This window comes from Necator americanus, chromosome V, assembly GCF_031761385.1.
Source record: "Necator americanus strain Aroian chromosome V, whole genome shotgun sequence".
Lineage (NCBI taxonomy): Eukaryota > Metazoa > Nematoda > Chromadorea > Rhabditida > Ancylostomatidae > Necator > Necator americanus.
The window spans coordinates 26,137,021-26,162,277 of NC_087375.1; the positions used below are offsets into that span (position 1 = coordinate 26,137,021).

The following is a 25,257-nucleotide window of genomic DNA, read 5'->3' on the forward strand; positions in this document are numbered from 1 at the left end:
CAGCTCACAAAGATTGTATCTTCAGATTGCCCTGCAGCAACACTTCTGAAATTTCTTCCAGCTTTCGACACCACGTTATCGAGCTGAAATATTCTGAACTGGCTATTCTTAACAGTGTGTTACACATCATTTGATAAAGGGTCTATACGATGAGTGTTGAGCTTCTTAATTTAAGTACTTTTATTTAATTTAAATTATTAATTTAATATTTATATTTAATTTAAGTCTACAATGTCAAAGTTTCAAGAAGAAAGGACTTGAAGAGCGTGCAACATTTGCCCAGCTGCCCACAACGTTATCCTTTGTTAATACATAACGGAATGTGTTCGAAAAATTGATCAAAATAAATAAAAATAAAATAAATAAAAATAAATAGTAAAATTGTTTCTTGGTCAAGAATACAGTCAGATTATGCATTTTATTCCTGTGCTTTCTTAAGTGCGTCCAAGCACACTTCAAGTCTTTCACCACCCAATAACTGTCTGATAGATAAGGGTTACCCGTCGCTCTGGTTATCTTTTTGTTATCAAGGAACGTCTGGGAATCAGTTCCCTCTAGAAAAAACCTCCGGAAAGCTCTTTTTTGAACGGAAGAGGAACAAAGTTTCTTTGCATTCTTTGATCAGTAGGAGTTCTATTATAGCCCTTACTCGAAGCACATTATCCATTTCTTTTTTTAAAGACTTATTCTAAGTGGGATCTCCGGTTGCATAAGATAGGTGTTTTCCAGAAGTTAAAGCGTTTTAAGCTGAAAATTCAATAGAAGGAAGAACAAAACTGATAATCGCGTTACGAGTTATCAGCGGTTGGAATATTTTATAAATTGAAGCTTTTGAATGAGCAAATGTACACAGTTTCTAATTCAGTTAAAATTTTTGAAACTTTTTTGAATTTAGCACGTCAAAATCCTAGCTAATTTTTAGCTAGAAGCGAAAATAGATCGCTATCCGTGATCAGAAAATCCTAAAAATACCATTCATTGGTTTTTTCAGCTACCCGGTGCTAACGATGTTGGTGGCGCTGCCGAGAGAATCTTTCGCCACATCTTGCCCACTTCATTGTGATAAGACTCTTCTAACTAACAACTGTATTAAGTGAACTTACAATTTACGGAGATTTGCAAGGTGACGTAACGAGTTCCCATCAAACGAATGCAGATGATTAGATTCATAGATTTCTCTGGAACAACTGTAATTTTAGAAAAAGAAAAAACGCAATGTTGTATTGATTTGAAAAGAAGTACAGTGACTTTTTGAGTTCTTCAAAATTCATCCGGATACTAGTTCACCCTTATACTGGATTGCCACATAAGTTTGTCCCAATGTTTTTGATAACCCAGTGTTTCCCGCGCTTCTATTCGTACGTGTTACAGTTTATAGGTGAGAGTCGGGTTGAGATAGGGAATGCGGGTCTTCCACAACATTATCCACACATCAGTTTGCACTATCTTACCTGCTAGTGTGACTCAGAAGACGCAGAATTCTTTGCACCTACAAGGCATCACCCCACGAATCTGATGTGGTACGGATTTCAGGCGGAGTATTCGTGTACGGGGTCGTAGATTATGGAGAGGGATGTGATTCTGTCCATTTCTTCCCTACTGCCGTAAAAAACGGCCCGGAAGATGCGGCGCCGCACAGCGCTGGCGCACTGCATTCGAACTCCTCGTAGAAAATAGTGCGCCGGAACGCTCAAAGCCGTATCTTCCGGGCCGTTATCTACGGAAATTAGGAAGAAATGAACAGAATCACCCTCCTTCCCATAATCTACGACCCCGTGTACGAATACCGCGATTTGTGGAGTGATGCCTTTAACCCTTAAACGCGTCACTGTTCAGATCCTTGCCCCAGTAATGAAGCATTTAATGGTCAAGACAAAGTATTACTACAGAAATACACAAATGTCTTTCCATAATGCTTTTCGCCATAGTTTCGCCTCAGATCTTTTATGTCAGTCTATAGGAAGGAATTATCCAATCCATATCCTTTATCCCTATTATGAGCAACTTCCAGTGAAACAGTTTTTCAAGTAAACTCACATTTCTTCAAGATTTGCATACTGGTGGAAGAATGTTGAATCGATCGTGGTGATGCTGACATTGAACATAACCCTGTAATGATAAATAGAAGTCCTGAATGGAAACATAGTGCTCATGTAATCTACTTACAGTACTTTAACGGTTGTTGTAAGATTAGTTGGTAGCGCTGTCACCTCATCTCCTTTACAGCAGCACTCGCCACGTACACGAACAATACAGTGGCAACCTCCTCCATTAAAACGACATGACTTCTGATATGATTAGTATGTTGATACAGTTTTTACAGTTAGTACATAATTACTTTTAAATTTCGAATGAATAATGCAATAAAATGGGGACCCTTAGTATGCACGTTTTACAGCTAAGTGATATTTTTGTCCCTGCAGAGACACTCCGACTAAGCGATTGCTACCTATTAGGGTTACCTTCAACCAAATGATGGGAGAACTACTTCCAAGCTAGTTTTAGTTCGAAACCACGTGGGGCCCATCCACATATGTTTGCAGCACGTCTTTTCTTTAACAGTGCGTCTTCTAGCAGTTCTTCTAGCAAATGAAGTAAACTTTTTCCATACAAAGAGCTAAAGCGAAAAAAAAAACAGTTCCAGAATTGCGCTTCCTATAAGCTTCCTGCTGCTTCTCGTCAACATTTTTTTGAATTCGCAGTAACCTGAATTCTTGGAGCTGCGGGAGGACAATCAGGCAACCAAAACTAATCTCTGCATGAACCAACTGCAGAAACTGGGCGATCCGGAGCGCGAAAAACGCCCGAGACGCCTCGAAGTCGCACTGCTACATGAGAATGCGAGATCGACGCGACAAAGGTTACGAAGAATTTTTTGGAGGGCCTGATATGGACAATCATGCTCCACCTTATCTCTAGCTTGCTCCAGACTTTGCGCCATCCGAGTATCACCTGCTCCGGGATCTGAGGCAGCATTTGCGTGAAAAGGAAAACTTTCAGGGACTTCGGTGACCTCGAAACCGTGCTCAGTGAGTTTTATCGTTGCAGTTCCTTTTGTATTTCTTTTCTAAGAAGGGCATTGGGACTGTGCCCGTTAGGTGACAACACGTTGCTTATAATTATGATAATTGTATTTTTAAATCCTTGGTCTCCATCAATGAAATAGAAAGAAAGTTTTAAATTTCTCCCAAAAGTGGAAAAAATATGGAAAAATGCAATATTTAATTGATTGGCAAAAGCAATGACTATTTCGATATTCAAACATCTTCGCGAAGATCTATTTCACACAATCGTCACTCAGAAGCAGTAGACTTACTCTATTTCTTTCTTTCTCTCCTCGGAAGACGGATCAGGTGGCAATCATAACTGAACGGTGAAGGCATGATGCAAAGATGTCCCTTCAAAGAATCATGGGTTTTCTCTACTTCAAGCGCACCTCTGAAGTGGACTGTACACGCATATATGTGAGAGTGGAGATGGAACGATTCTGTTCGTTCCAGTTCATCGCCTATATCTTTGCCTTCCCCAAACGAAACCCTTATAATAAATACTTCTGTCTGTCCTGATCCTGCGCAAGAGTAGTCTAGTGGCTATTCTTTTTAAACCGGCGAGACAAAGAGCATCAAATTATTCTTTCTTTGAAATAAAGATCTATCCATCATCTCAAGATTTTTTTCAACGCTTAATATCAACAACCTTGTCTCACTCTGTTCTGCTTTTTCAACAACTTCGAACAACTGCGGTCGAAACACATCACAGAATAGGCCACAACATTTTAAAAAGATCGAAATGTTTGATTTTGAATGAACTTCGGGATAGTATTGATACATAACATGTTGACTGATTTTTGATTAGCTGAAAATCAATCAACAATCTGAGGTACAACTCATCAGAAATCAATACGACACCTTATTTTATTTTCCTTGACTTATGCGGTAGCATCTCTGATCCTCAATCATTGACGATATAAGTCTTGGGATCTTTTTTTTTCAGTAGTACGAAGCGGAATGCTCCTATCATCACCTTTTCGATAGAGAATTCAATGACGTTGACCTTATTCTTTCCTTATTTCAAAAACGTCTAGGTTTCTGTGGCGTAAGTCAAAGCTGGAAGAACGTTGGCATTAAAAAGTGAGAACGGAGCCGGATACTTTCGATAGTTCAAACTGCTCGTTCTATCCAGCCCGACTCGTTTCGGATGTCAGGCCATTGTTTGTGTTTGTATTTGTGTTCATTTCTCGACTTAGTTCTTAGAAAAAACAAATATTCTCTGCTGCACTTGTGATAGCGAAGATCATAGGGGTCGCGTGAATTGAGAGTCACATTCTTGCACCTTTCAGTTTACAAAAACATTAATTAGTCGTCAAAAAAACATTGCCATGTGCAAAGGTCAGTGACGTGTAGAGGCTCATGATCCGCGTTGAAAAATCTTATGACTACATTGAACGATTGGTTGTGAACGCTGATAACGGTAATGTGGGCAGCAGATTTGAGTTATAAATAAATCTTGAATACATGGCAATTTCACGATCGGATTTGTTTTGTATTGTGTTGGTCTGATTACGGAACGCAAACAAACATGATCGAAGATGCTCGCAGAAGGATGCTAAGGCAGAAAAATATGTCAGAAACGTTGAAGAAGGAATGCAACCTTCTTAGGAACCCAGCAATGCACTCTATTCTGTTTTTTGTTATTCACAGGAGGGCGAGATGGAAGGAACTTTTGTTTTTTACTAGTGACTGAAGAAGGAGAAGAAAACAACGTCTTTAATGATAAACAGCCAACTGGCTTTCGAGAACAGGTGAAAAAAAAATGATATTTTAGAGGATAACAGCATGGATACACACACATTTGTTGCATACAACAGATATTTGCTTAAGAAGGAGTTTCAGAAGGGTTCTTGGCTGTTTTTCTGTACTAGCTGTTCTATTTACATTAATTTATTGACTTTTCAAAATGAAAATACCTATAGATGATAAACATCTATTTTGATGCCACGCCGAAACTCCAGAGATGCTAAACGCTCTCGAGGAAGACCGCCAACGAGATGGGGTGATGTGTTCGCTGCAAGGATGGACCAACTGAGAACTCAACCGGATACGTCTCAAGGACCTCGTGAACGTCACTCACAAAACATGTGGACACCTCAGATGACGGTGGCCAGGAGAAGGAACGACTGGAAGAGATGCTGGTCCCCGCACGCACGCTAAGATCGGCCGTCTAAGTATTTAAGTAATTCTCGCAGTATGATACGACATTGTTATATTTCCTTTTTTCAACGCAAATCGTCCTTTGAATTACCGCGTTGCGGTCAGCGAATTTCGTTCATTACAGTTCATTACCGAAAACCAACTTCAAGTTACATACACTATCGGCGCCGAAAGAATTGAGGCGGGCGAGCGTGATGCGCTCTCGATCACTACTAGGCACATAGAAAAAGTGTACGCCAAGCAGAGAAAGCACACGTCGCAGCAGAGAAGTCGCACACATCCAGTTGAACATATTTGACACCGACTATAAGTGCAGTTTCTGTTGCTTCGGTCGTGAGTGCAACTAACCGTGGGGAAAATTTTGCTACGCGCATTAAATACATATCAGTGTCATTAAATACGTATTAAATACATATCAGTATCGACAGTTGATAAAAGGAGCAAGGTAGGGTGTGATCTGAACAGCAGCTGACACAAAAATGGACGAGTTCCGACGAGAAGGTTCTAGACGAGCGCCTGACTGCTACGTATCACAATATTCAGAAGCACACTCACCATGCACACAATTCACGGGCGATGGGTGTCGGTACAAAAGAATTCTTACCACAAAGATGATAGTTTATTTTATACTTCTTACTTAAAGTGAAAAATAAAGGCTGTGAGGGAGAAAGAGAGAGGGTAGATTGCTATGGATTTGATACTAGATATACAAAGATGTGTGGAATATGACAAAGAAGCTGTTTCTTATCATACTAATGGAATTCTAGTGTGCACGTTTTCCTGTGCAAGTACAGTGAGCCAAAGCAGAAAAAAAAGAACAGAATTCTGCTCCAAGAGGCCGTAGAAAACGAACCTTGCTGAGGAATCGCGGCGGCTCAATTGAACGTGATGTAGATACGGTATATTCGATTGAAATAAATATGCACAGAATCAGGCCAACGATCTGTAATCGACATCGCATCGATGGCACTTTTCAGCTGCTGTTGCCGCCAGCGATTCGATAATTCGATTCACCTCACTGATAAGGAACACCCGACCAACGCTATCAAAATAGCTGCACACTTGTGATCGGATCGTTGTTTGTCCAGAAATGGAACAGAGTTTTTTTTTCTTCTTTTTCGGGAAAAACGAATTTTATTCATGCTAGATTATTGGTTTGTACATAATGTACAACATGTACACTAATGGTTACCTAAAAATCATAGAATTCATAGAATTACTTCAATATTAGGTTATTACTCGTAATATCATACTTTTCAAAATTAGAATACACCTAATCAAATTTCAAAAAAAGAAAAACCACAAACGCCAAGTTTAAAGTTCGAATTAATTATTCCATTTGCTGGTGTTATGCACCTATGATAGTCGCTTGAAAAGTGATCAGTCACATATTTCCAATTTTGTTCGATAACCTGTTGCTAATTTTTAATTCGCTTCGAAATTTCTCGTTCATATTTGTCTCTATCGGCGAAAAACTGAATAAGGTGCTGATTTACGCCCTCATTTGACCTACCCTCTTGTAAAAAAAATTGTGGCCGTAACTTTGCGGCTGTTTTGACGCACATTCTTCGTTTTACGGAAATGAAAGAGTTAAATGAAGCGAAAATGCATTTTTGGCCTTTTGTCTTCAACTTACTGCAAAATTTGCAGGATCCAAATCACTAATTTTTTTAAAAGAATTAATTTAGAACTGTAAGCTATCAAGTGAGTTTAAAAAAATAACGTAGATGCAAATGACTTCAAAAAAAAATGACTTCTTCTAAAAATACACTATTTCGCATCATTTGTTGCGAAAAAAAACAATGCATTATGATTTTTCCAAAAACCCAACAATTTCTTTCACTTAATTTCAAACTCGACTTCACTGAAAATTCCGTTATGCTTTCTATTTTACCAACAGCGTTTGTTCATTTCGTAGACTGAATGATGGATACATGGATAAACTTTTATTTGTTCAATGCAAACAATAAATAATTACAACTGTAAAGATTACTGCTGGTCAAAACGACCTGAAGCCACAAGTCGCAGTTACATGGCTATCCATTTCCTCATTTCTGCAGTCGTATTGGAGCTAACGAGGGTCCCACCTCGATCAGAACCGCATAAGTAACTGCACCAGGCTTCAAATCATTTTGACACGACTGACTTAGAACTGCAGGGTATACTTCTCCAGCTTCCTACTTGTTCTATTATTGTGAAGGTAGACAACTACTGCCACTGGATTCCTTTTCGTTCTTTCTCTGATGTACTGTAACTAACTTATAAAACAATCATCACAGTTTTTCAGATATTCAGCATTCAGCATCACACCATAACGGCATTGGAAATTCGAATCAGCGTTCCCGTCGGAGGGATCGCGAAGGTCTTGGCGACGTAACCTCCTCTACTTCACCGTCGCATGACGACACCTCATCAACTGAAGATTCGATTCTGGCGGTGGTTCTGCCACTAGGTGGCAAATCTATACTTCTGACCGGAGAGCTCGCTGAAAGAATCAGTTGAGCTTAACTAAAGAGGGGCATGGTCATCTGAATAAACATCTCACATCCAGTGGATTGTTCCTCGTACCGCGGTGGGGCGCTAATTGGTTTTAGAGCATCTTCGTAGCGTGGTGGACTCGGTGGTTGCTGATGTTCAGGATCCAGTACAGATGGTTCCAGAACGAAGCCTGAATTGATCGAATAATCCAGTGTAAATCTCCACAAAAAACATCGGATTTTAGCTGATTCTTAGGACGTTGGAGGATCTCTTTGTCTAATCATTGGGTTTTAGTTCCCGATGAGTAATATTGGGAGATAAATATTGAGTATTTGCCTATTTGTTAAGTCAAAGAATCGCTAGATACGTAAGCATTTAATGCAACCACTAATGTTTCGAAATAATTTTTCAAATCAATAAAATCTGCACTATCTCCCCATTTTATTACTTTTCATTAGTCTTAGATGTGCTATCTTCACAACAGCAAATTCATCCTTTACGAAAAAAAACCTCACCAAATTCTTTGTGTTTTTCTAACGTACTCGTTTTGTCAATTTCTATACGCGACAGTTGATTCTTATGAGGTGATATACCGTAATAAAATCAGTAATACCAAAACGACAACGATCAGGTTTTGAGGAAAAATCATGCGGCCACATTTTCGCAGCCTACGGACTGATGCGATTCTAAATCTCCCATCAAATTGTTTTTCTTCAAACTATTCTGATATATTTCTCTGCTTCTGTTCTTCTGCGAGTGCTTCCGATCATGCTTGTTTGAGTTCGCAAACACACGTGTATAATCCAAGACAAATGCAATCGTGAAGCTGTCTTATATTTGGGATTGACCGTGCTCTAAGCTTTCCTTGAGTGATCACTCAGCACATAAGATGCATACACATTGTAGAGTATGCGCTTAGATCTGACTTAATGCTACTCACTTTATGTGGAATCTGCTCGAAACCACACAGCCTGTGGTGAAAGCTCGTGAAAGCGGTTGGGTTCGAGAAGTCGGAGTCTTTAACCGCTCGCAAATGACTAGGAGTCCAGCGCAACTAATGGGTGGTTTCTACCTGTCGGGGAGTTACGTAGGTGTCGATAGCCCACGTCGTCTGACGTCAACTCTCACTCCGCCAGTAGCAGGACGAAATGCAGTTTGAAGACGCGTCAAGAAGATTTTTGAGGATGGTTGCCTCCTGATGCAACCTCGAAAGAACAGACCTCGGCCGGTTACGGTACTTGAAGGGGAGCACCGTAACCGACGGTAGTCCCAAAGTAAGAGCACCATTCTTGCGAATTCGCAACATGAATTAAGCCGTTTTGACCAACATGTAGGCCTCCTAACTTCACGAATGCGGGTTGACGAATGTTTGAGTGATTGTTGCTCACTTTTCAGATATTTCAAACAAACTTACCAACAAATTGTGGGCCTTGATCATTATTAGGCTGTATACTTGCAGTTATCACCATGCTCCGTATCTGATTTCGTTCATCGAAATAAAATCGACTGCCTGTAAAAATATCACTGAAGCTCAATTAATGCACTTATCTCTTTTTCATACACCAAACTATTTTTTTGAATTGTAAGCACGTTTTTCGATACTCTTCAATAACCCATTAAGTAGTTACAAAGAAATTGTTTCATAAGCACCAAACTTACACTGTGTGGAATTTGATGTATGAATGTAATATTGTGTAGTATAGTTAGGCACTGAATGTCCTTTACGTGGATAACAGCATCGACGCAGCAGATAACGTACACCGCAAGACATTGCTACTAAACTTGCGCAAAATGACGTCACCAGCGCTGCGATGTTAGCATCCATTTGAAAAGCTGAAAAAGAAGAAATAACATGCATGCTGAATTAGAAACGGACGTCACAGCAATCTGCGGCTTTTTTCCCGGGACAGTTAGAGATTCCGCGGAACAATTATAGTTTTTATTATAAAAAGCGAAAATTATTCTCGACAGACGAAAACGGAGAAAGAGCTGAAACAAAAAAAAAACAAGCAGAAGAATACGGTAAGGCTACAGGAACTTTTACCAGCATTTTTCCCATCTGGTCGAGGACAAATGCACTAAGGAGTTATCCGACTTCCGATTCCAGCTGTATCCTTTTCCCAGGAATAAAAAAATGGGATTCTTAAGGAATATACTAATGGATTAGTGACAAGATGTTCACCATTGTTCAATCCCCGAACGATGCGTCTGCTTGTTCTTCTTGAATACAGAATCCCAGAGGTTTATGAAGCAGTGCGCTCTATATAATGACCTGCGGGGTCACGTGCTCTATTGAAAAAAATGCCAAATAAAATTAAATATGAAAATCAAGTACAATGTGTAACATATAAAATAAAATAAAATATAAACTATAGAACTACTAGTGCATCAGATTAGTGTTTCTGTCCTTCCAAACGGGTCTGGTGCACCAAATTGATGGTTAGCCCAAACTTTGACCGCACTGACTCTGCGGGACCTCTCAAAACGGCCCTGGAGTAGCCCACAAATATTATTAGTTCAGAGATTCCTTTGACGCAGTGGTGATATCCAACGGATTACGCTCAATAGAGAGTTTTTGTCAATTTCGAAGAGTCTCCAGATGTTTTCATTTGACGGCTCATTTACTTTACAACCACACTATTAAAATATCGCCACAAGTCTGGTTTACTGTTTTAATGAACATGACTGTGGAGATACAAGAAATCTGTTGTTGTTTTTTTGTCTCACTAAATGCCTAAATCTTTCACAAAATCTTGCTGATATGAGTGAAATTCTCGCACGAGAAACGGTGTACTATGTTATTCTGTTGAGATTCACGTCTCGAATTCTTTGCAATTTTTTTGTTTCTTTTTGAAACCAGAAGAAGATTTTTTGAAGCTATTTTCTCACAGAAAGATGGATTTTGTTATAAATAATAACGAGATCAATAGATATCGAGTTAAGTTTACGGTAAGGAAACGGAAGCACTGCGGTGGACCAGGTCTTGCGCAAATCTTAATCTACGGATTTCCTATGCCTGAGCGATCTCAAGCCGGTAAGAGGTGAGCCAACGCGATGAGGCATAAGGAGGAGAACATGTATTATATGGACATGAAGAAAAAAACTCCCACGTGTTTTTCATGAAACGCAGAGCTCCGACGCTGTAGGATTCGGACAGAATTTATTTTTTCACCTCTTTGAAGTCTACAGACCAAGTCTCCGTGTTTCACCAATACGTCAGGTTGTATTTCATTCGACATTATTCGTTGGCAAAATTTTTCGCATCACAAACTAACAAGATCGGTGATACTTCGAACTTATAGATCTTTCGAAAGCTCACCTATTAGGGTACTCGCCTAAATGCTAAGTAGCCAAAGCCTCACTTAGTTACAGTTGGGGAAAAATACACAGTAACTACATGTTTGTTCAACATGAGACGCGAACAAAAAGCTGCTGAAAGACTTCGCTTGCACTATGGCGTTAATCAATCGGCAAGATGCCCCACCACGTTCATTTCAATTCTGAATCGTTTGTGTCGGAAATGAAAAATCGAACGAAAAAATCTAAGTGTCTTTGCATGAAGTTCACCACGAAGAAACCAATACACCACTGGTTGGGAATCTTGAATCTTTTTCCGGAATGAGATGCGGAAGATTAATTGTTATCGAAAACAATCCAGCAAACATATCTTAGTCCACTATTTTTCCGCGTACCTCAGCAAAATGAAAAACTCTATTACAGGTAACAGGTACAGGACGGAGGAAAGAGTCTCATTGAGCAACCAGAAAAAAACATGGTATGTAAACCTGGCTCACGAAGTGGGTTTATCCAATAGGTACCCGACTGGATAGTGTGTCACTTGACAGGCACGACTTCCCTACCGAAGGCCAAACGTCGTGCACAGACCAGAAAAGATTCGTTCTGTCTGCCTTACATATCTGATAATGTGAGCAATTTGGTACGAAGCTGCCTACGAAAAGCGGGTCTGCAGAACGACGTGAGGGTTGTAGAGATACCACCAGCAAACCTCAAGGGTCAGCTGGTACGTAATCGCTCGTAAGACGACTCTGCACAACTCTCAGCTGCATGGTTTGTCGATATGGAAGAGGGGGTGATTAAATGGTATCAGGAGTGTTAGATCGTATCGCATGCGGGTCGTGTGGTGACGATTATATAGGGGACACCCAAAATGTATTCGGATCAAGGAGCATCTAGATGGACTCGCAAAATTTAAACTCTCTGCCCATTCTGAGCACACTGTAGAATACGTTATCAAAATTTCGAGGTAGACGCCATCCTTCGAGTCCAAGATCGTAGCTCGCAGAACACTAGAGGCATTTTGGATCACCGCCAAAAGTCCAAAAATGAACAGGAAGGACGAGTGCATTGCGATCACGAACGAGCTAGCCCCATACCAAGATCTGTAAAGGTTTCACGGAGTTGGCCATTAGGTCTCTATAAAAAACCCTTTTGATTCATAGTTGTGGCACGTGGTCTGTTACGTTACCAGTTTCAGCGAATGAGGTAAGCGCCAGCCGATGTCCTTTGAGTTTGCCTATCGTTTCAATACAATCCGTAGCGTGATGAAGCGCTTGAGAGGACGTGGCACTGATGGTTGTGATATTTCCAGGCTCTGACGAAGGCGATAACACCGAAACGTTAGCTGTCAGTTAATGAAGAAATACCCATCCTGGCTACAGCTGAAGCAAATCGGTCAAAAGCTGCTTCATGTCCAACTGTTCAAGTAACAACGTCTTTTCATTAACCCAAGGTAATGTAATGTATAAAAAACAATACAGTCCCTGCTATTCTCATGTTACAAAATATCAAGCCCTGAGAACTACGTGCATTATTGATAGAAAATAATAGAAACCATGGAAACGATTAGAAATTGTCAACGAATGGTAGCAGCAGGAAGTATTCTAGAATGTCATAGTAAAAACTATATTTCGCATATTTTTTATTAGTTTTCCCTAAGGTTATGATGGATAACCGGAATCATTTTATGTGAAATTTTGTTGTCAGTAGTGTATTGATGCCATATGAGATGAAAAGTCACAGATACCGTATATAGCACTCGTGTAGGAAGCAAATGGTTTTCTTGTTGTATCTTAGTCCTGTAGATTCAGAGCTCGCTCAAACCGTACCGTTAAATTAGATAATTTTTTTCCTTTTCAAAGGATAAATGTCACTTTCTCCTATCTTTTTTTTCAAAAAAAAACAACGCTGTTGCAGTACGAAGTATTTCTAATTCAAACAAATCTACAGCATTTCATATAGTAAGCGCGAGTTAGTTGTTGATGTTGATATGAACGTTTCATGAGTATTGTATGTACTCCCAATTCTGTTTCCTTTGGCATCATCAGATAAGCTGTTTTATTAACAAACTAATGAAATTTTAAGGGATTCTTCGGAAGAATCTCTGAAAAGTCCGACAAGTTTCTCACAAATTCACTGCGTATGGTAGTTTTTCGTTGTATTTTCAGAGAAGCATATTCGAAAAATGCACTGAACTTTTCAATTTCTTGTTGAAATCATACCATGAAAGTCGGAGACCTCCATGGACACTGTGGACACGACACTGTGGACACGACACTGATTAATCAGTGTTTTAGTTCGTTCTACGCGATAAAAAATGTCTAGATGAATGCTGGATGCAAAATTGTATAGTACTGTTTATTGTACTCGCGTCAAAAGTTGAAACAGTGGACGTAATTCTCTGAGGAACTGAACTGTCTAAGAAAAGAACGCTCTAGCTCTTGACGGCAACGAATGGAGATGAATGTGGCATTTCCTTCACCCCATCCTGATTGAAACGAGGATAAAAGAAGTAGAAAAGAGAAACAAAAGAGAGATAAAAGAAGAAATAAAGCAAAACCAACCAATCCAACTAAACCCAACAGTTCTCTTTTCTTTATTTATACAGAACTAACGGATACTAGAAACTAACTGCAGTAACACCTCAAAATTGACTTGAAGCACAGATAAGACACTACAAGAGGTGTTTTATGCAGATGCGAAGACCCATAGCAACAGTCAATCGACTTGAGCGCTAGATTATCCTCCGTCACTCGGATACGCGCGATTATAACGAGATAATCACATATGTGCCAATTTCATCAATTACAAAAAAACAACAGCGTATCACAATGCATTTCTATGAATAGCCGGGACATATAAGAGAAGAACGGTATGTAACCACTATTAACAACAGCCCAATGGTACTTTTCCTCTTCAACATACATTTCTTTTTTTATACGCCCCCAGTGACGGGTCCCTCATCGGTGAATGGCGCTCCAGTAATTAGTTAAATGGGGTAAGAAGAGCGCCATGTGGAATTTTTGGTGAATTAAAAATCAGACAACTACGGTTAGTGGTTCATCGCTACCGCACCATAACTCTAAATGATTTTTCCAAGAAAAAAGTACAATTTAGAAATTATTGCATTGGTGGTGACTGCTGCATGTGTGCCTCTTACCCTACACAACTTTTCCGAAAAGCTAATCGTCTGTACGATATGTTAACGTGCTTCACACACACTCAGAAACTGGATATAGACAAGCATGCTGTTCACTAAATATTGTTAAATAAAAATAAATAGGTTTTAAACTGTTCTTTGTTTCTTTTTTTTTCTTCTTTTTCCGCTTTTCTCTTTTCTTCTTTTCGTTGCCCTGATTTGATCCAGTACCTTTAGCACTATGATGATGATATTTACATTATTTTATGTTCCGCTTCGAGTGCAGGGTCTATGGCTCCAAACCGCTCTGGAGCCGACCAAGCCTTTCATTCTTCCGGGGTCAATGAATTGGTAGCACGTTTGTCTGGAAAACAAAAACATTGGCAAACAACAACGCCGGACCCTTTATCCTCTATCTTCTCTGTTTTCTGCTAACACAAAATGGATAAGGTATAGATTTCACGTTAGTTGTTGAAGAAAAAGAGAACACAGTGCTTAGAGTGAGGCCTCTAAAATTTGATGGTGACTAGACCACAGATGTGAAGTCATGTTCGAATATTTTCAATGTGCTGCTGGCACTTCTGCCAAGAAAATGAGAAAAACCGACTCCTTTCATCAATGCAACATTAATGACGAAAAAAGCGTTGCTGTTAACAAAACAATGTGGCTTCTGCGACAGAAATTTAAGGAAAGTGCTCGTAATTTAAATTGTTACTGATTAATTAAGGCGGGCGAAGCAAGTACCACAGGAAGTATCAACGTCTGATATCAGCGTTCAGAGTGGTAAGTTAGATCACCAAGTGCAAAGTACAGAAAACAATGATTGATTCAACAACTTTTATAGTGAATAGAATTTGGAACAATGAACAATTTGAATGGTTTGGAAGAAATGAGGAACAATAATGAGTTAAACATAACATGAACAATATGCGCATATAAAAAAAATCCTTCTTAACAGTCACAGACAAATGCTGGTAGATTTCAGTATAACCTAGAACACTTGCACATACTAGTTCATAATCTAAATGCAATCATAATTTAATCATAATTCTCTGAAGTAGAAAGAAGAGATGAAGTATGATTTTGAAGGGAAAGAAGCAACGCAACAACCTGTGCATATTGTTAGAGTTGTACGATCCGTGCAGTCTACGAATTCATGATAATTTTTGTATAAATTCTTCTTTCTCCATGAAAACAAATTACGAGCCTGTTGTCTTCTTATCTATAGTAATGTAGAACACAACTCTACACTTCTCGAGAGAAAAATTACCTAAATAGTAAAGGAAATCTCGTTTCTTCAATGTAGACAGACTTTGGAAACATAAGCCAGTTCCCATATGTGCGATGTTGTCACCACTTTTCCACAACTATTCAAGATGTACACTCATGCCTACGTACATCCATAAAAACAAAGCAATTGTGGTAAACTCATCCTCGTAGCTCAACACTTGACACGTTTGTCTTAATAACTACCTACAAATACTTTCTTGCGTTTTCAACATCTTCAAGAATCAACTAATCCCCTTAAATATATTATGAAAAAATCTGAGGAATTATTAGTATAAGGCCCTACTATAAGTTACGTCATACATAAATTATCAAATTGCTTCTAGAAGGGGCAATACAAGGTCGCATACAACACCAGTGAAGCCCCATTACAGTAATTGGGTTCAATTTTGGGTTTCAAACAGTTTTAACATTTAAACGCCTACGACCTACGACGACATGTCAGGACGGCATCAAATAAGTGAATGACAGATTTAAATAGACTGCAGGTTCACATGCATTGCTCTACCATTCCTAGCGGATATTAAGAAACATAGAAAAGAAAGTAGCTCAAGCTTGAGAAAAAGGCTGAGAAAGCCACGTTCGATCGAAAAAAGAGTTTCTCGCTGAGTTCCAAGATTACCACATGTGATAAGCTCCCTACTTGAGAGTTAAGTGAGTTCTACGAAATAAACAGCAAGAAAATCAGAGGTAAATTATTATTCGCTAATTATGTATGTTGCAAAAGTTTGGACTGTTATAACTTTTGAATGTAACTTAAATGTTTGATCCAAGGACAGTGTTGTAAACCAAGGTTCTGCATGACTATCGATATAGTACCGTGCACTTAATACTAAAATAACTGCTTTTCAGATAGGAATGAATACGTGGCAAAAGAAGTAAGCTTGGACCTCGCCTTCAATGAAGAACTGCAAGAAGAGACAGGTGGCCCTTTCTAAAAACTGTGGCCTGAAGGTACCCGTACGAAAAGAAGATCAACAGATATTTGCTGACTGTACAGCTAAACAAAACAATAACAGATCTAGATGAATAGAAACACCAATTCCAAAACTCTGTTTAGGGCTTCACTTTGAGGTAGCACACAGAAGATTTCTCACTAGCCATAACCACCATAACAAGACTATAGCGAGCAGCTGCACGTACGACCTGTAAGACAAGAAGTGCTTAAACTTAAATCTCGAATAACATTATTCACAGCATTCTCCATAGAAATGTGAACATACTATTACTGGTTGAACAACTACGATAGAACACTAACGAACCCTTTCAATATGTCCATCAAGTTCATGAACTGCACGTTGCATTCGCCAGCGGCCATCGCAAACTTCACCCTCTTCGTCTTCCTCGGAGGAGTACTGCAAATATTGTTCCATATGCATGTAAAGAAAACAAAAATTGAGAAAACTACAGTTTTTGTTGCTTCGCATATAAAACATGCAAAACTATTTGCAAACAGCACTAAGAAACATCCTAAACTAACCTCCTCTTGTCTTCTCATGTAATCTATTTCAACCAAGGCTAGCCCATATTCCAGTAAATCGCAGCTAACTTCGTCAACATAGTCAGAAATTGAATTGAACGAAGTTGGTCTCCGGAGGGTGAACCTGTAAGAAATCTTTTAGACTCATCTACTTATAAGACAATGAAAATACTTACACTTTGTTCTTCTGAATGTTTAATTCTCTGACGTCGGCGAATCCACACATTACGGTCTTCTTCGAGTCAACAAGGTAGTAAGAAAGTGGTCGGAACGAGCTGCAGTACTCAGCACGAAGTGCTTTGCTAGAATTCGATTTTATTCAATATTTTCTTCCTTCACGTTCAGTTAACAAATCAAAAACAACACAACAAAACACTTATTTCTCAGTATAATAAATTATATCCTACTTGCATGCGATGTTAACGTACATACCTCCAATCAAAATCCCCTTCAGAAAAAGGGACCGCATTTCTGACCAAGCATTTGAGGCATTCCGGAGGAGGTGATGCATGACACTGACAATCCTCGAGAATACAATCAACACCAATAGTTTCACCACAACCACATATCCTTCTTTCTCTGCAATTCTCTTTCAAGGAGAATCTGAGTCGTCTTAGCTCATGAACTACCAAATGAAATGCACTAGGACAAAAACGATATGGAGCACGGTCCAGTTGCCCAAGGAATTGCGCTCGAAGCAGAGCGGCAGTATGTAGCTGTTAGAATTTGCTAGCACCATTCTTCGTTGCAGTTCCTGTTGGTCTCACCTTCATTTCAACCGCTTTCCCTGCTGTCAGGCTTGGAGCGCAGCCGCTCACGCAACCGCACTGAGTTTCATGTCGTTTACACCCTAATACAGTCCAGAAAACTACGTATGAGAGGATACATACCTTGATTGCACGCGAGACCTCTTAGCGGCCGGCTCAAAATCCTCTGGCGGGGAAAGATCTGTTGTCCCACAAACAATTTCAGCTTCACCTCGGAAGGAATGGAATTCCTTCTGTGCATCTTGGGCGTGTTTTTCCTTCATGAAATTGTCGTAATGCCAACCATATCGACAATTCCCATAAACTAGTCTGAAGAAGCAACTCGCACTTCCCAATTCGGAATATGACATGATGTTATAAAGAAGGGAAATTTTACCCATTTTCAAGTTTCATTTTAAGTAGTCGCATGGCCGACCACGCATCCTCTACCGAACAATGTCCATGTGAGTTCTACAAATGAAAAGGTATAGATTTTCGATGAATGGACTTCCCAAAGATGTTAACCAGTCATACAAAACTAAGTTTGAAGGAAGATCCATAGAGTGAAATAAATTGTCTCAAAAATTTTACAAGGAGACTGCGATTTGTCAGTCATCTCTATTACCGCGGGGAAAAAAAAACAAGACTTTTGGGAGAAAAGAAAGAACTCTGTATGGGAACCGCATGGTTAGGACTTCGAAAAATCATCATGTGATTAAAAAAATAATAGATATATCCGGCATTTACAGTGATCTACAACTGCATGACTTATATTGCCCTGTTCGGAACTACTATGTAATGCTCTAAGACATGATGTGCTAGGAAAGAATAGAATTGGTCACTATATACCTGAATATCCTCATCAAAAAACAGAGACATCAAATTCTTCAAACTTGTTTTTATTCTCCCAGTGCCCGAAAGGTTGTATATAAGACTAATATCGATGCAGTACCTGAAACAACAATGATTCATACGCTTGATTAAGAGGGCTGCACGCAAAAAAAGTATGAGAAACTTACGGATGCGCCATCTGCATAGCGCGCAGATCGAATTCCAACGAATGTCCGCACAAAATTGCATCAGGTGGGAGAACAGCACAAATCGCTGCTTGTACGTCTTCCAATGTTGTTGTGACCGGTTCCATCAACTTTGGTGTTATTCCAGAGAATTTCGTCAAATAATCCTGAACAAATGGGCTTTCACACACACACACACCTTCCCTTTTCCTTTATCACAAGCAGCCTATTGGTCCTATTCTCTCACCGTGATTTCGTTCTTCGGCTTTACCAACGTATCGAGAACAACGCTTCCATCCTCTCTAATCTGGAAATGTAAGTCATCGAGATCATTCATTAAAGAAGACTTTTTTAGCGAAGTTGAAGTATAGCAGGCACAGAATTTACCAGGGATATCCGTGTCAGCTCATGTTCGGACACTGAGGTCACACACATCTCACAATCCAGAGCAAAAATAGGGGAATCCTTTGTTACAGGAGCGTATCTAAATAGGAGACAATGTGTTGCCTAGTTGTCGGATGTAAAGTTTAATGACGAGAGTGGAAAGCCAGCGAAAACGAGAATGTAATGAGATCAAATAGAATTATCGCGCCAAGTACATATACATATACAAGTTGCCATATAACATTGGTTACAACACTTAATGCAATGTTTACGGCATTTTATACAACTTTATGATTAAAGAAAGGCTTTAATTTCATGCTATCCACAATAGGTGATAGAACTATTTTAAAAAAGTCATATTTCTGTCAGCTTAATTTTTATTTTCCCCAAACAGAAAGTCGAAAGCTAGACACAACTATCGCAAAATCCTACTCGTCACTGCAACATATACCACTGTAACAAGAAAAATAAGAAGAATTTAGTCTTCATAGGGAGATACAACTGTGCACTAAATTCCTCACCCCTCTACCCGCAGGTAATGCCTTTATTAAAAAGGTCAATAAATGAAACCATGTGTCTTAGATTCATTAAAGCTTCGAGATGCACCAGACTAATGATATGCAGTTCTTACAATATTTTCTTAGGGCTGCACGTAAGTGATAAACTATAACTTTTTCCTAAAATTAACAAGAAAACTGCAGAAACCATTGCCACCTTCGACCGCCACAAAATTTCTTCCGCCTAATTATTCTCAATTACAAAGTTTCCTCTTTGTTTCAATGCCACCATCATTTGGGAAGAAGAAACACAGCATACTCCAGTTAAATTAAATTCAATTCACATTGAAGTAAAGTAACCGACACAAATTCTTCCAAGACTGTGAAAACTGCGAACAATGAAGGGAACAAAACATCACCTTTCTTTAGTGGCGATATGAACTCCATCAGGAAACGGATAATTATTGTCCACCATCTCTGCTGTTGTAAGCAACATTTCGGTTCTCATTTCTTGGCCTCTCGCAAGCCCTTCCAATGGATCCATTTTCTGCATTTTTTTTTTTTGAATGTTAACTCTAACGATGAGAGACTAAAACGTCAACTTTGGAATATTATGGTTGCAAAATGATGATTTTGAGCTTCAAACAAAAAAGAATTGAATAAATCACTCCCACAACACGAACAAAAAGCTGCAAGATTTGCAACAAAATAATAGGATGGTGCCTAAAGATCACCAGAACAATTTCGAGAGATCTCACAAATCCTACGAAAAAGAGGGAAAAAGGTATGAGGTAAGAACGAGAAAACTACGATTCCAAGACCAACCAACACACGCTCGCGAATCTGCTCCTGGAAGCTTACAGGAACCTGCATTATGTGATTCCAAAACGTTTCACGGTCGCCGACCGCAGAATCCATACGAATCCAACGCTTGTCAAAGAAATTGTCGATAAATGAGAATGAAAACTCATTGTTTTCCTGAAGTAAAGTTTTAAACAAATGAAAGAGAAATGAAAACATAGAAGAAAGAGTAAATACTTGCTATATAATCGTCTGGACAGTTTATTCGAATGAGGATTGTCTGCGATGTGCTTTTCCACGGACGAAAGTGAGCCCATTTCGGTTTGTTCACTACTGGACCAATAACGGAGTATTGAATCAACTCTCTGACTTCTGAAAAAATATGAAAAGAAGTTCATAGAATTTGTCTTTTTCTTTTGCTTAAAATTGCAACGCACCGGCATTCGACATATAAGCACCACCCAATCGTTCTAGATTGAGGGATAGCTGAGGGCCTGGCTGCCGCTGATAACGAGCCGCTGCGAGTTTACGTGAGATCTTCATTGAAGAATCGAGACCTAGTCAAGCAAATAAAGCCCTGATTCCAAAATACTCATCCAAACAAAAGAAAACCAACCATTGTTAACAGTTGGTTCTGCCGAATCCGTAGAACATGACGAACGTGCTGCCATATTCGATTCTGCCAAATCAATTACATGGGCTTCTTCTTCCGAGATACTGCCCATAAGAAAAAGCTCATTGATTTTCTTCTTCATCTTTCTTAAATGTCGATCCTTCTTTTTATCCATCTGTTCACTAAACACTTCACTATCAGCCTTATTATCCTCATTATCCTTATTATCTTATTATCCTTATTATCAGGGACACGCCAGACGGTCATCAAGGCCACGACAATTCGAAAACCAACACAATGACCAAACTGCATTATAAAACACTTCTGCCCACTACTCTACCATTATTTGTTTGCTCTTCCACGAGACACCCAAATACTACCTCCTTATTTCAAGAACAATGGCGGAGGGTTGACTTTGTACCAAGCAAAAAATTGAACAAACATCCAACCACGCTAGTTGGTCAAATAAAACAAAATGCTGGAATAAAATTTATACGCAGCTGCGAATATTTGGAAAAATCATAACCACGGGACATTCGAATATTAGAGTGCATGAAACCCCACAAAGGAAGGCATATAGGCGCAAAGGTAACTGCTCTGTAGACCACTTATTATATATCCTCGTAATTCAGAAGAAATGTACTGCTTGAAGGAAATTTAAGTATAAATTTAGTACGGATAAAACAACACAGCAACAAAATACAGAGAGAATCCAAAATGAGTGTACTTGTACGTAATTAACACCGCTGCAGTTTACTAGACGTCTAGAAAGAACATTCAAAGTGTCTGCCGCGATCCATAATCGTTAGTCTGTCCGAAGCAACCCCAGGCATGATCCAGGATAGTGATTTGGAGGAGGATGCTGCAAGGGAACGACAAGAAAGTGAAGGTCACATGAAATACTTCGTGGAGCCGAATGAGAAATTCATCGAACGGAGCACGAAGGATTTCTCGAAGTGAGACGGTCACGAGGATACATTGTACAATTATTACGCCGTTTAGAATTGACTTCAATTATCTAGTTTCTGCCTCTTAAATCTTAGATTTTGAGCTTTTGTTTCGCTGCCCGTTAAATGGTTCGAATGGTTATACATGTGTTAATTTAAGGTTTTTCAACAACGCCAACTACGCTAGAATGTTGGATCGTCTTTCAGAAGATATCTATAGGTACTACGCGGATAATCTTGAGGTGAACTGTCTTCCTATTTGCATTGACTTCTTTTTAGTTCCTAATTTTCCTATCCATTTTTCTGGCTTTTTTTTTTTTTTTTTTGGAATTTTGGGTTTTGAGACTGCAGTCCGTGAGATGATAGCTCAGAATTCTACATTTAATGAAAATCATCTGACATAGGTTTCTGTTGAGTTCCTTTGGTTTTGGGTGGAGTTTTATTGCTTTAAGAAGGTCCTCTTAGGGCAGGAATGATCTATACGTTCGAGGTGAATTAGTTAGTTAGCGTTATCTCAACACTGTTTTATTCCTGCTATCCTCTTTTTTTCTCAAACTTTTCCTTTTAATTCGGATTTCATCCTGTACCTCCAACTTTCAGACACGGGAAGAGTTCTTGGCAAAGATGTCCTTTATGGAGGCTATAGAACGGGTCATTCGGAAACGAAAGGTACCGCTTAGTTTGATTATTTTTTTCTCATTTATCTTCCTTATACATTCTGCCTGATAACTCCCAGATCTGGAAAGGCAATAAAAAACACACGAAATGATTTACAGAACGCAATCTCTCTCTCTGATTCCGTCTATCTCTTCCTAATTGCCGTAAAAAAACTATCTAGAAGATGCGGCTTCGAGCGTTGCGGCGCGCTATTTTCTACAAAGGGTCCGATTGGAGCGCGCCAGCCTTGTGCGCGCGCCGCATCTTGCGGACCGTTTTCTACAGCAATTAGGAAGAAATAGACGGAATCACCCCCTTCTCCATAATCTACGATCCCGTATACGAATAATTCACCTGAAATCTGTACCACCTCAGATTCGTAGGGTGATGCCGTTAGTACCTTTCCTCCGTCTGTGTAGTTCTTCTGCGCCTTAACCGCTTCAGATGTGGGAATTGTTTATGCTAATCAGTTGTTTCTGTTTCTCTTATGACTAGGATTGAGAATTATGTTCTTTTCCGAAGGATTGGCGTTTCAAATTGTTCCCCTCCGGCTCGACTATGACCCGCTTAGCTTCAAAAGGGAGTGACCTCGATATTGCTTTCTGGTGTCCGGATGCACGTCAGTCTTTTCCAAGTGAATCTGAGTAGGCGTTTATATTGTTATTTGTTGCATAGAACAACCTAAGAAGAGCTTTTTTCTTCCTTTGAGAGAGTGTTTCCTTCATTTTAGAGCTGCCTTCCATATTTTGCAGTGGATTCGGCACTTCTTGCTTACTGATCCCTCAATCATGAGCGAGATTGACCACCTTGACTATGTTGAGGCGAAGGTAATTTTTGTGCATCGGCGCTTATTCTAGTTTTGCCGATGATTTTGTTTTATTTTAGGTGCCCGTTCTACGAATCAAATGCAAATCAGGCTTAGAAGTTGATCTTAGCTCCTGTACCGAATCATTTGTCTCGGGAATTCAAAACAGCTACCTCATTCGAGGATTCGTTTCGTAAGTCTTCCGCATTTTGTCACGTTCTTCTTCTTCTTCCTAGCGTTTGTCCCGCGTTGTTGCAGGTTGCGGCTTTCTGCTTCTTGTCTTCCATTTGGTTCTATCCATTGCATTAACCGCACATAAACGCGCATCTATCATATCCAGCTTCATACGGTCTAACCAGCGAATCTTTGGCCTCCCACGCGGCCTCACTCCTGAAACGTCGAGCTTCAGTGCGGTTTTGACAACAGAATCTTCCTCTCGCCGCAAGACGTGACCGAACCATCTCAGTCGGGCCTCCTTCATCTTCTCAGTTATCGGGACGACGCCGAAGATGGAGCGCACAGTGTCGTTGGATACTTTCTCTCTTAGCGTTACATCTATCGTCCACCTTAACATCCGCATCTCCATAGCGTGCAGCACTCTTTCCAAGGCTTTCGTCGTCGGCCAGCACTCGCATCCGTAAAGGGCAACAGGACGCACAACCGTCCTGTAGATCTTCGACTTCATTCGAACGGGGACTTTCTTGTCGCACAGTACGCCTGTTGCCATTTTCCATTTCATCCATGCCGCATTAACACGTGCTCGATCTTCTTGATCAATGTCGCTTGTGGAAGTCACTTTGGATCCAAGGTACTTGAAACAGTTCACCTTGTTTAATTCGGTGCCATCGACACGAATTGAACCATCCTCTATCCTTGGTCCGCGCTCCATGTACTCAGTTTTTGATGTATTGAGGCGCAATCCATATTTCTGCAGCCGATCCTTTCAAGACTGTACTTGTTTCTGAAGATCACCTCGAGACTCCGACGCGAGCATGACATCATCGGCAAAGAGTAGAGTCCACGGATGCTGCTTCTGGATTTCCTTCGTTATCGTATCCATGCACAGTATGAACAGCAGGGGTGAGAGGGATGAACCCTGGTGAACCCCTACTTGTACAGAGAATGGCCTGCTTGTTCCAGCAGCACATCGGACAGCGCTGGTAGGCTTCGCATAAAGCAGCTCTGTCCACCGCATATATTCTTCTGGTACTCTATGCGACCTCATGGACATCCATAACAGCTCATGTGGGACACGGTCGAAAGCTTTCTCGAGATCGAGAAAAGCAAGATGCACACTGCGGTTCTTCTCTCGATGTTTCTCCAGAAGGATACGGACAGCATAGATAGCATCTATAATGCTGCAGTTCTTCACAAAACCGCACTGGTTGAGTGAAACGCTGACAATTTTCCTCAGACGAGCCTCTAGGACACGCTCAAAAACCTTCATCGTATGGCACAGCAGTCGTATAGGCCTGTACGAAGTGCAGTCAGCAATGTCTCCTTTCCCTTTCCAGACAGGCACGGTCACGAAAGTTTGCCAGACGTCTGGAGTCCGTCCTTCTGCAACGATCTTGATAAATAGAGTTGCGAGCCACACGGACCCTCGATCTCCTAGCAGCTTCCAGACATCAACAAGTATGTCATCAGGACCGGTTGCCTTGCTCGACTTCATTTTTGCGAGGGCAGCACTGATTTCGACGGCAGTAATTGGTAGAACAGGACGCTCGATGCTGGGAACAGTTGGGATCGGAGGATGACAGAATTCTTCGTTACACAAGTGATTGTAGTACTCTCGCCACCTCTCCAGGATCTGACCAGAGCTGCGCAGAACGGCTCCATCAGCTCCCTTAACGATCTTGGTGTGTTCCATATCCAACGTTGAGTGATGTCGCGCTGTGAC

The 25,257-nt window shown here is 40.1% G+C and overlaps 6 protein-coding genes across 10 annotated transcripts; 1 reads left to right on the top strand and 5 right to left on the bottom strand.

Moving 5' to 3' along the window:
* Window positions 1-4: 4 nt before the first annotated feature.
* RB195_015254 (uncharacterized protein) lies at window positions 5-9,513 on the bottom strand (the record flags this gene model as incomplete). Of its 2 annotated transcripts, XM_064205875.1 has the most annotated exons (8): window positions 5-83; window positions 1,104-1,178; window positions 2,038-2,109; window positions 2,167-2,288; window positions 6,064-6,153; window positions 7,589-7,695; window positions 7,756-7,878; window positions 9,103-9,157. In XM_064205875.1, the coding sequence occupies 8 exons, from the start codon at window positions 9,155-9,157 to the stop codon at window positions 5-7; spliced, it is 723 nt and encodes a 240-aa protein (XP_064061755.1). The 2 variants fall into 2 exon arrangements, with proteins under 2 accessions (XP_064061755.1, XP_064061756.1); XM_064205874.1 differs by lacking the exons at window positions 5-83; window positions 1,104-1,178; window positions 2,038-2,109; ... (1 more) ...; window positions 6,064-6,153; window positions 7,589-7,695 and adding an exon at window positions 9,348-9,513 and having other exon boundaries at window positions 7,715-7,878; window positions 9,103-9,198.
* A 6,702-nt stretch (window positions 9,514-16,215) lies between these two features.
* Window positions 16,216-21,123, bottom strand: RB195_015255 (uncharacterized protein; the record flags this gene model as incomplete). Of its 3 annotated transcripts, XM_064205877.1 has the most annotated exons (18): window positions 16,216-16,243; window positions 16,302-16,345; window positions 16,480-16,557; window positions 16,674-16,766; window positions 16,892-17,015; window positions 17,068-17,193; window positions 17,324-17,470; window positions 17,782-17,967; window positions 18,035-18,108; window positions 18,487-18,589; window positions 18,657-18,820; window positions 18,901-18,960; window positions 19,041-19,137; window positions 19,954-20,081; window positions 20,360-20,512; window positions 20,577-20,707; window positions 20,773-20,892; window positions 20,952-21,123. In XM_064205877.1, the coding sequence occupies 18 exons, from the start codon at window positions 21,121-21,123 to the stop codon at window positions 16,216-16,218; spliced, it is 2,028 nt and encodes a 675-aa protein (XP_064061757.1). The 3 variants fall into 3 exon arrangements, with proteins under 3 accessions (XP_064061757.1, XP_064061758.1, XP_064061759.1); XM_064205878.1 differs by lacking the exons at window positions 16,216-16,243; window positions 16,302-16,345 and adding an exon at window positions 16,346-16,411; XM_064205876.1 differs by lacking the exons at window positions 16,216-16,243; window positions 16,302-16,345 and having other exon boundaries at window positions 16,468-16,557.
* A 656-nt stretch (window positions 21,124-21,779) lies between these two features.
* RB195_015256 (uncharacterized protein) lies at window positions 21,780-23,676 on the top strand (the record flags this gene model as incomplete). 2 transcript variants are annotated; one of them, XM_064205879.1, is made up of 7 exons in its annotated part: window positions 21,780-21,904; window positions 22,056-22,137; window positions 22,496-22,564; window positions 23,075-23,196; window positions 23,283-23,379; window positions 23,438-23,550; window positions 23,616-23,676. In XM_064205879.1, the coding sequence occupies 7 exons, from the start codon at window positions 21,780-21,782 to the stop codon at window positions 23,674-23,676; spliced, it is 669 nt and encodes a 222-aa protein (XP_064061760.1). The 2 variants fall into 2 exon arrangements, with proteins under 2 accessions (XP_064061760.1, XP_064061761.1); XM_064205880.1 differs by lacking the exon at window positions 23,616-23,676 and having other exon boundaries at window positions 23,438-23,554.
* RB195_015257 (uncharacterized protein) lies at window positions 23,590-24,246 on the bottom strand (the record flags this gene model as incomplete). The annotated part of the gene is made up of 1 exon (XM_064205881.1): window positions 23,590-24,246. One exon carries the CDS (start codon window positions 24,244-24,246, stop codon window positions 23,590-23,592), a length of 657 nt encoding a protein of 218 aa, XP_064061762.1.
* Window positions 23,843-24,100, bottom strand: RB195_015258 (uncharacterized protein; the record flags this gene model as incomplete). The annotated part of the gene is made up of 1 exon (XM_064205882.1): window positions 23,843-24,100. One exon carries the CDS (start codon window positions 24,098-24,100, stop codon window positions 23,843-23,845), a length of 258 nt encoding a protein of 85 aa, XP_064061763.1.
* A 54-nt stretch (window positions 24,247-24,300) lies between the features above and the next one.
* Window positions 24,301-25,227, bottom strand: RB195_015259 (uncharacterized protein; the record flags this gene model as incomplete). The annotated part of the gene is made up of 1 exon (XM_013445807.2): window positions 24,301-25,227. The coding sequence occupies one exon, from the start codon at window positions 25,225-25,227 to the stop codon at window positions 24,301-24,303; it is 927 nt and encodes a 308-aa protein (XP_013301261.2).
* Between the last annotated feature and the right edge of the window lie 30 nt (window positions 25,228-25,257).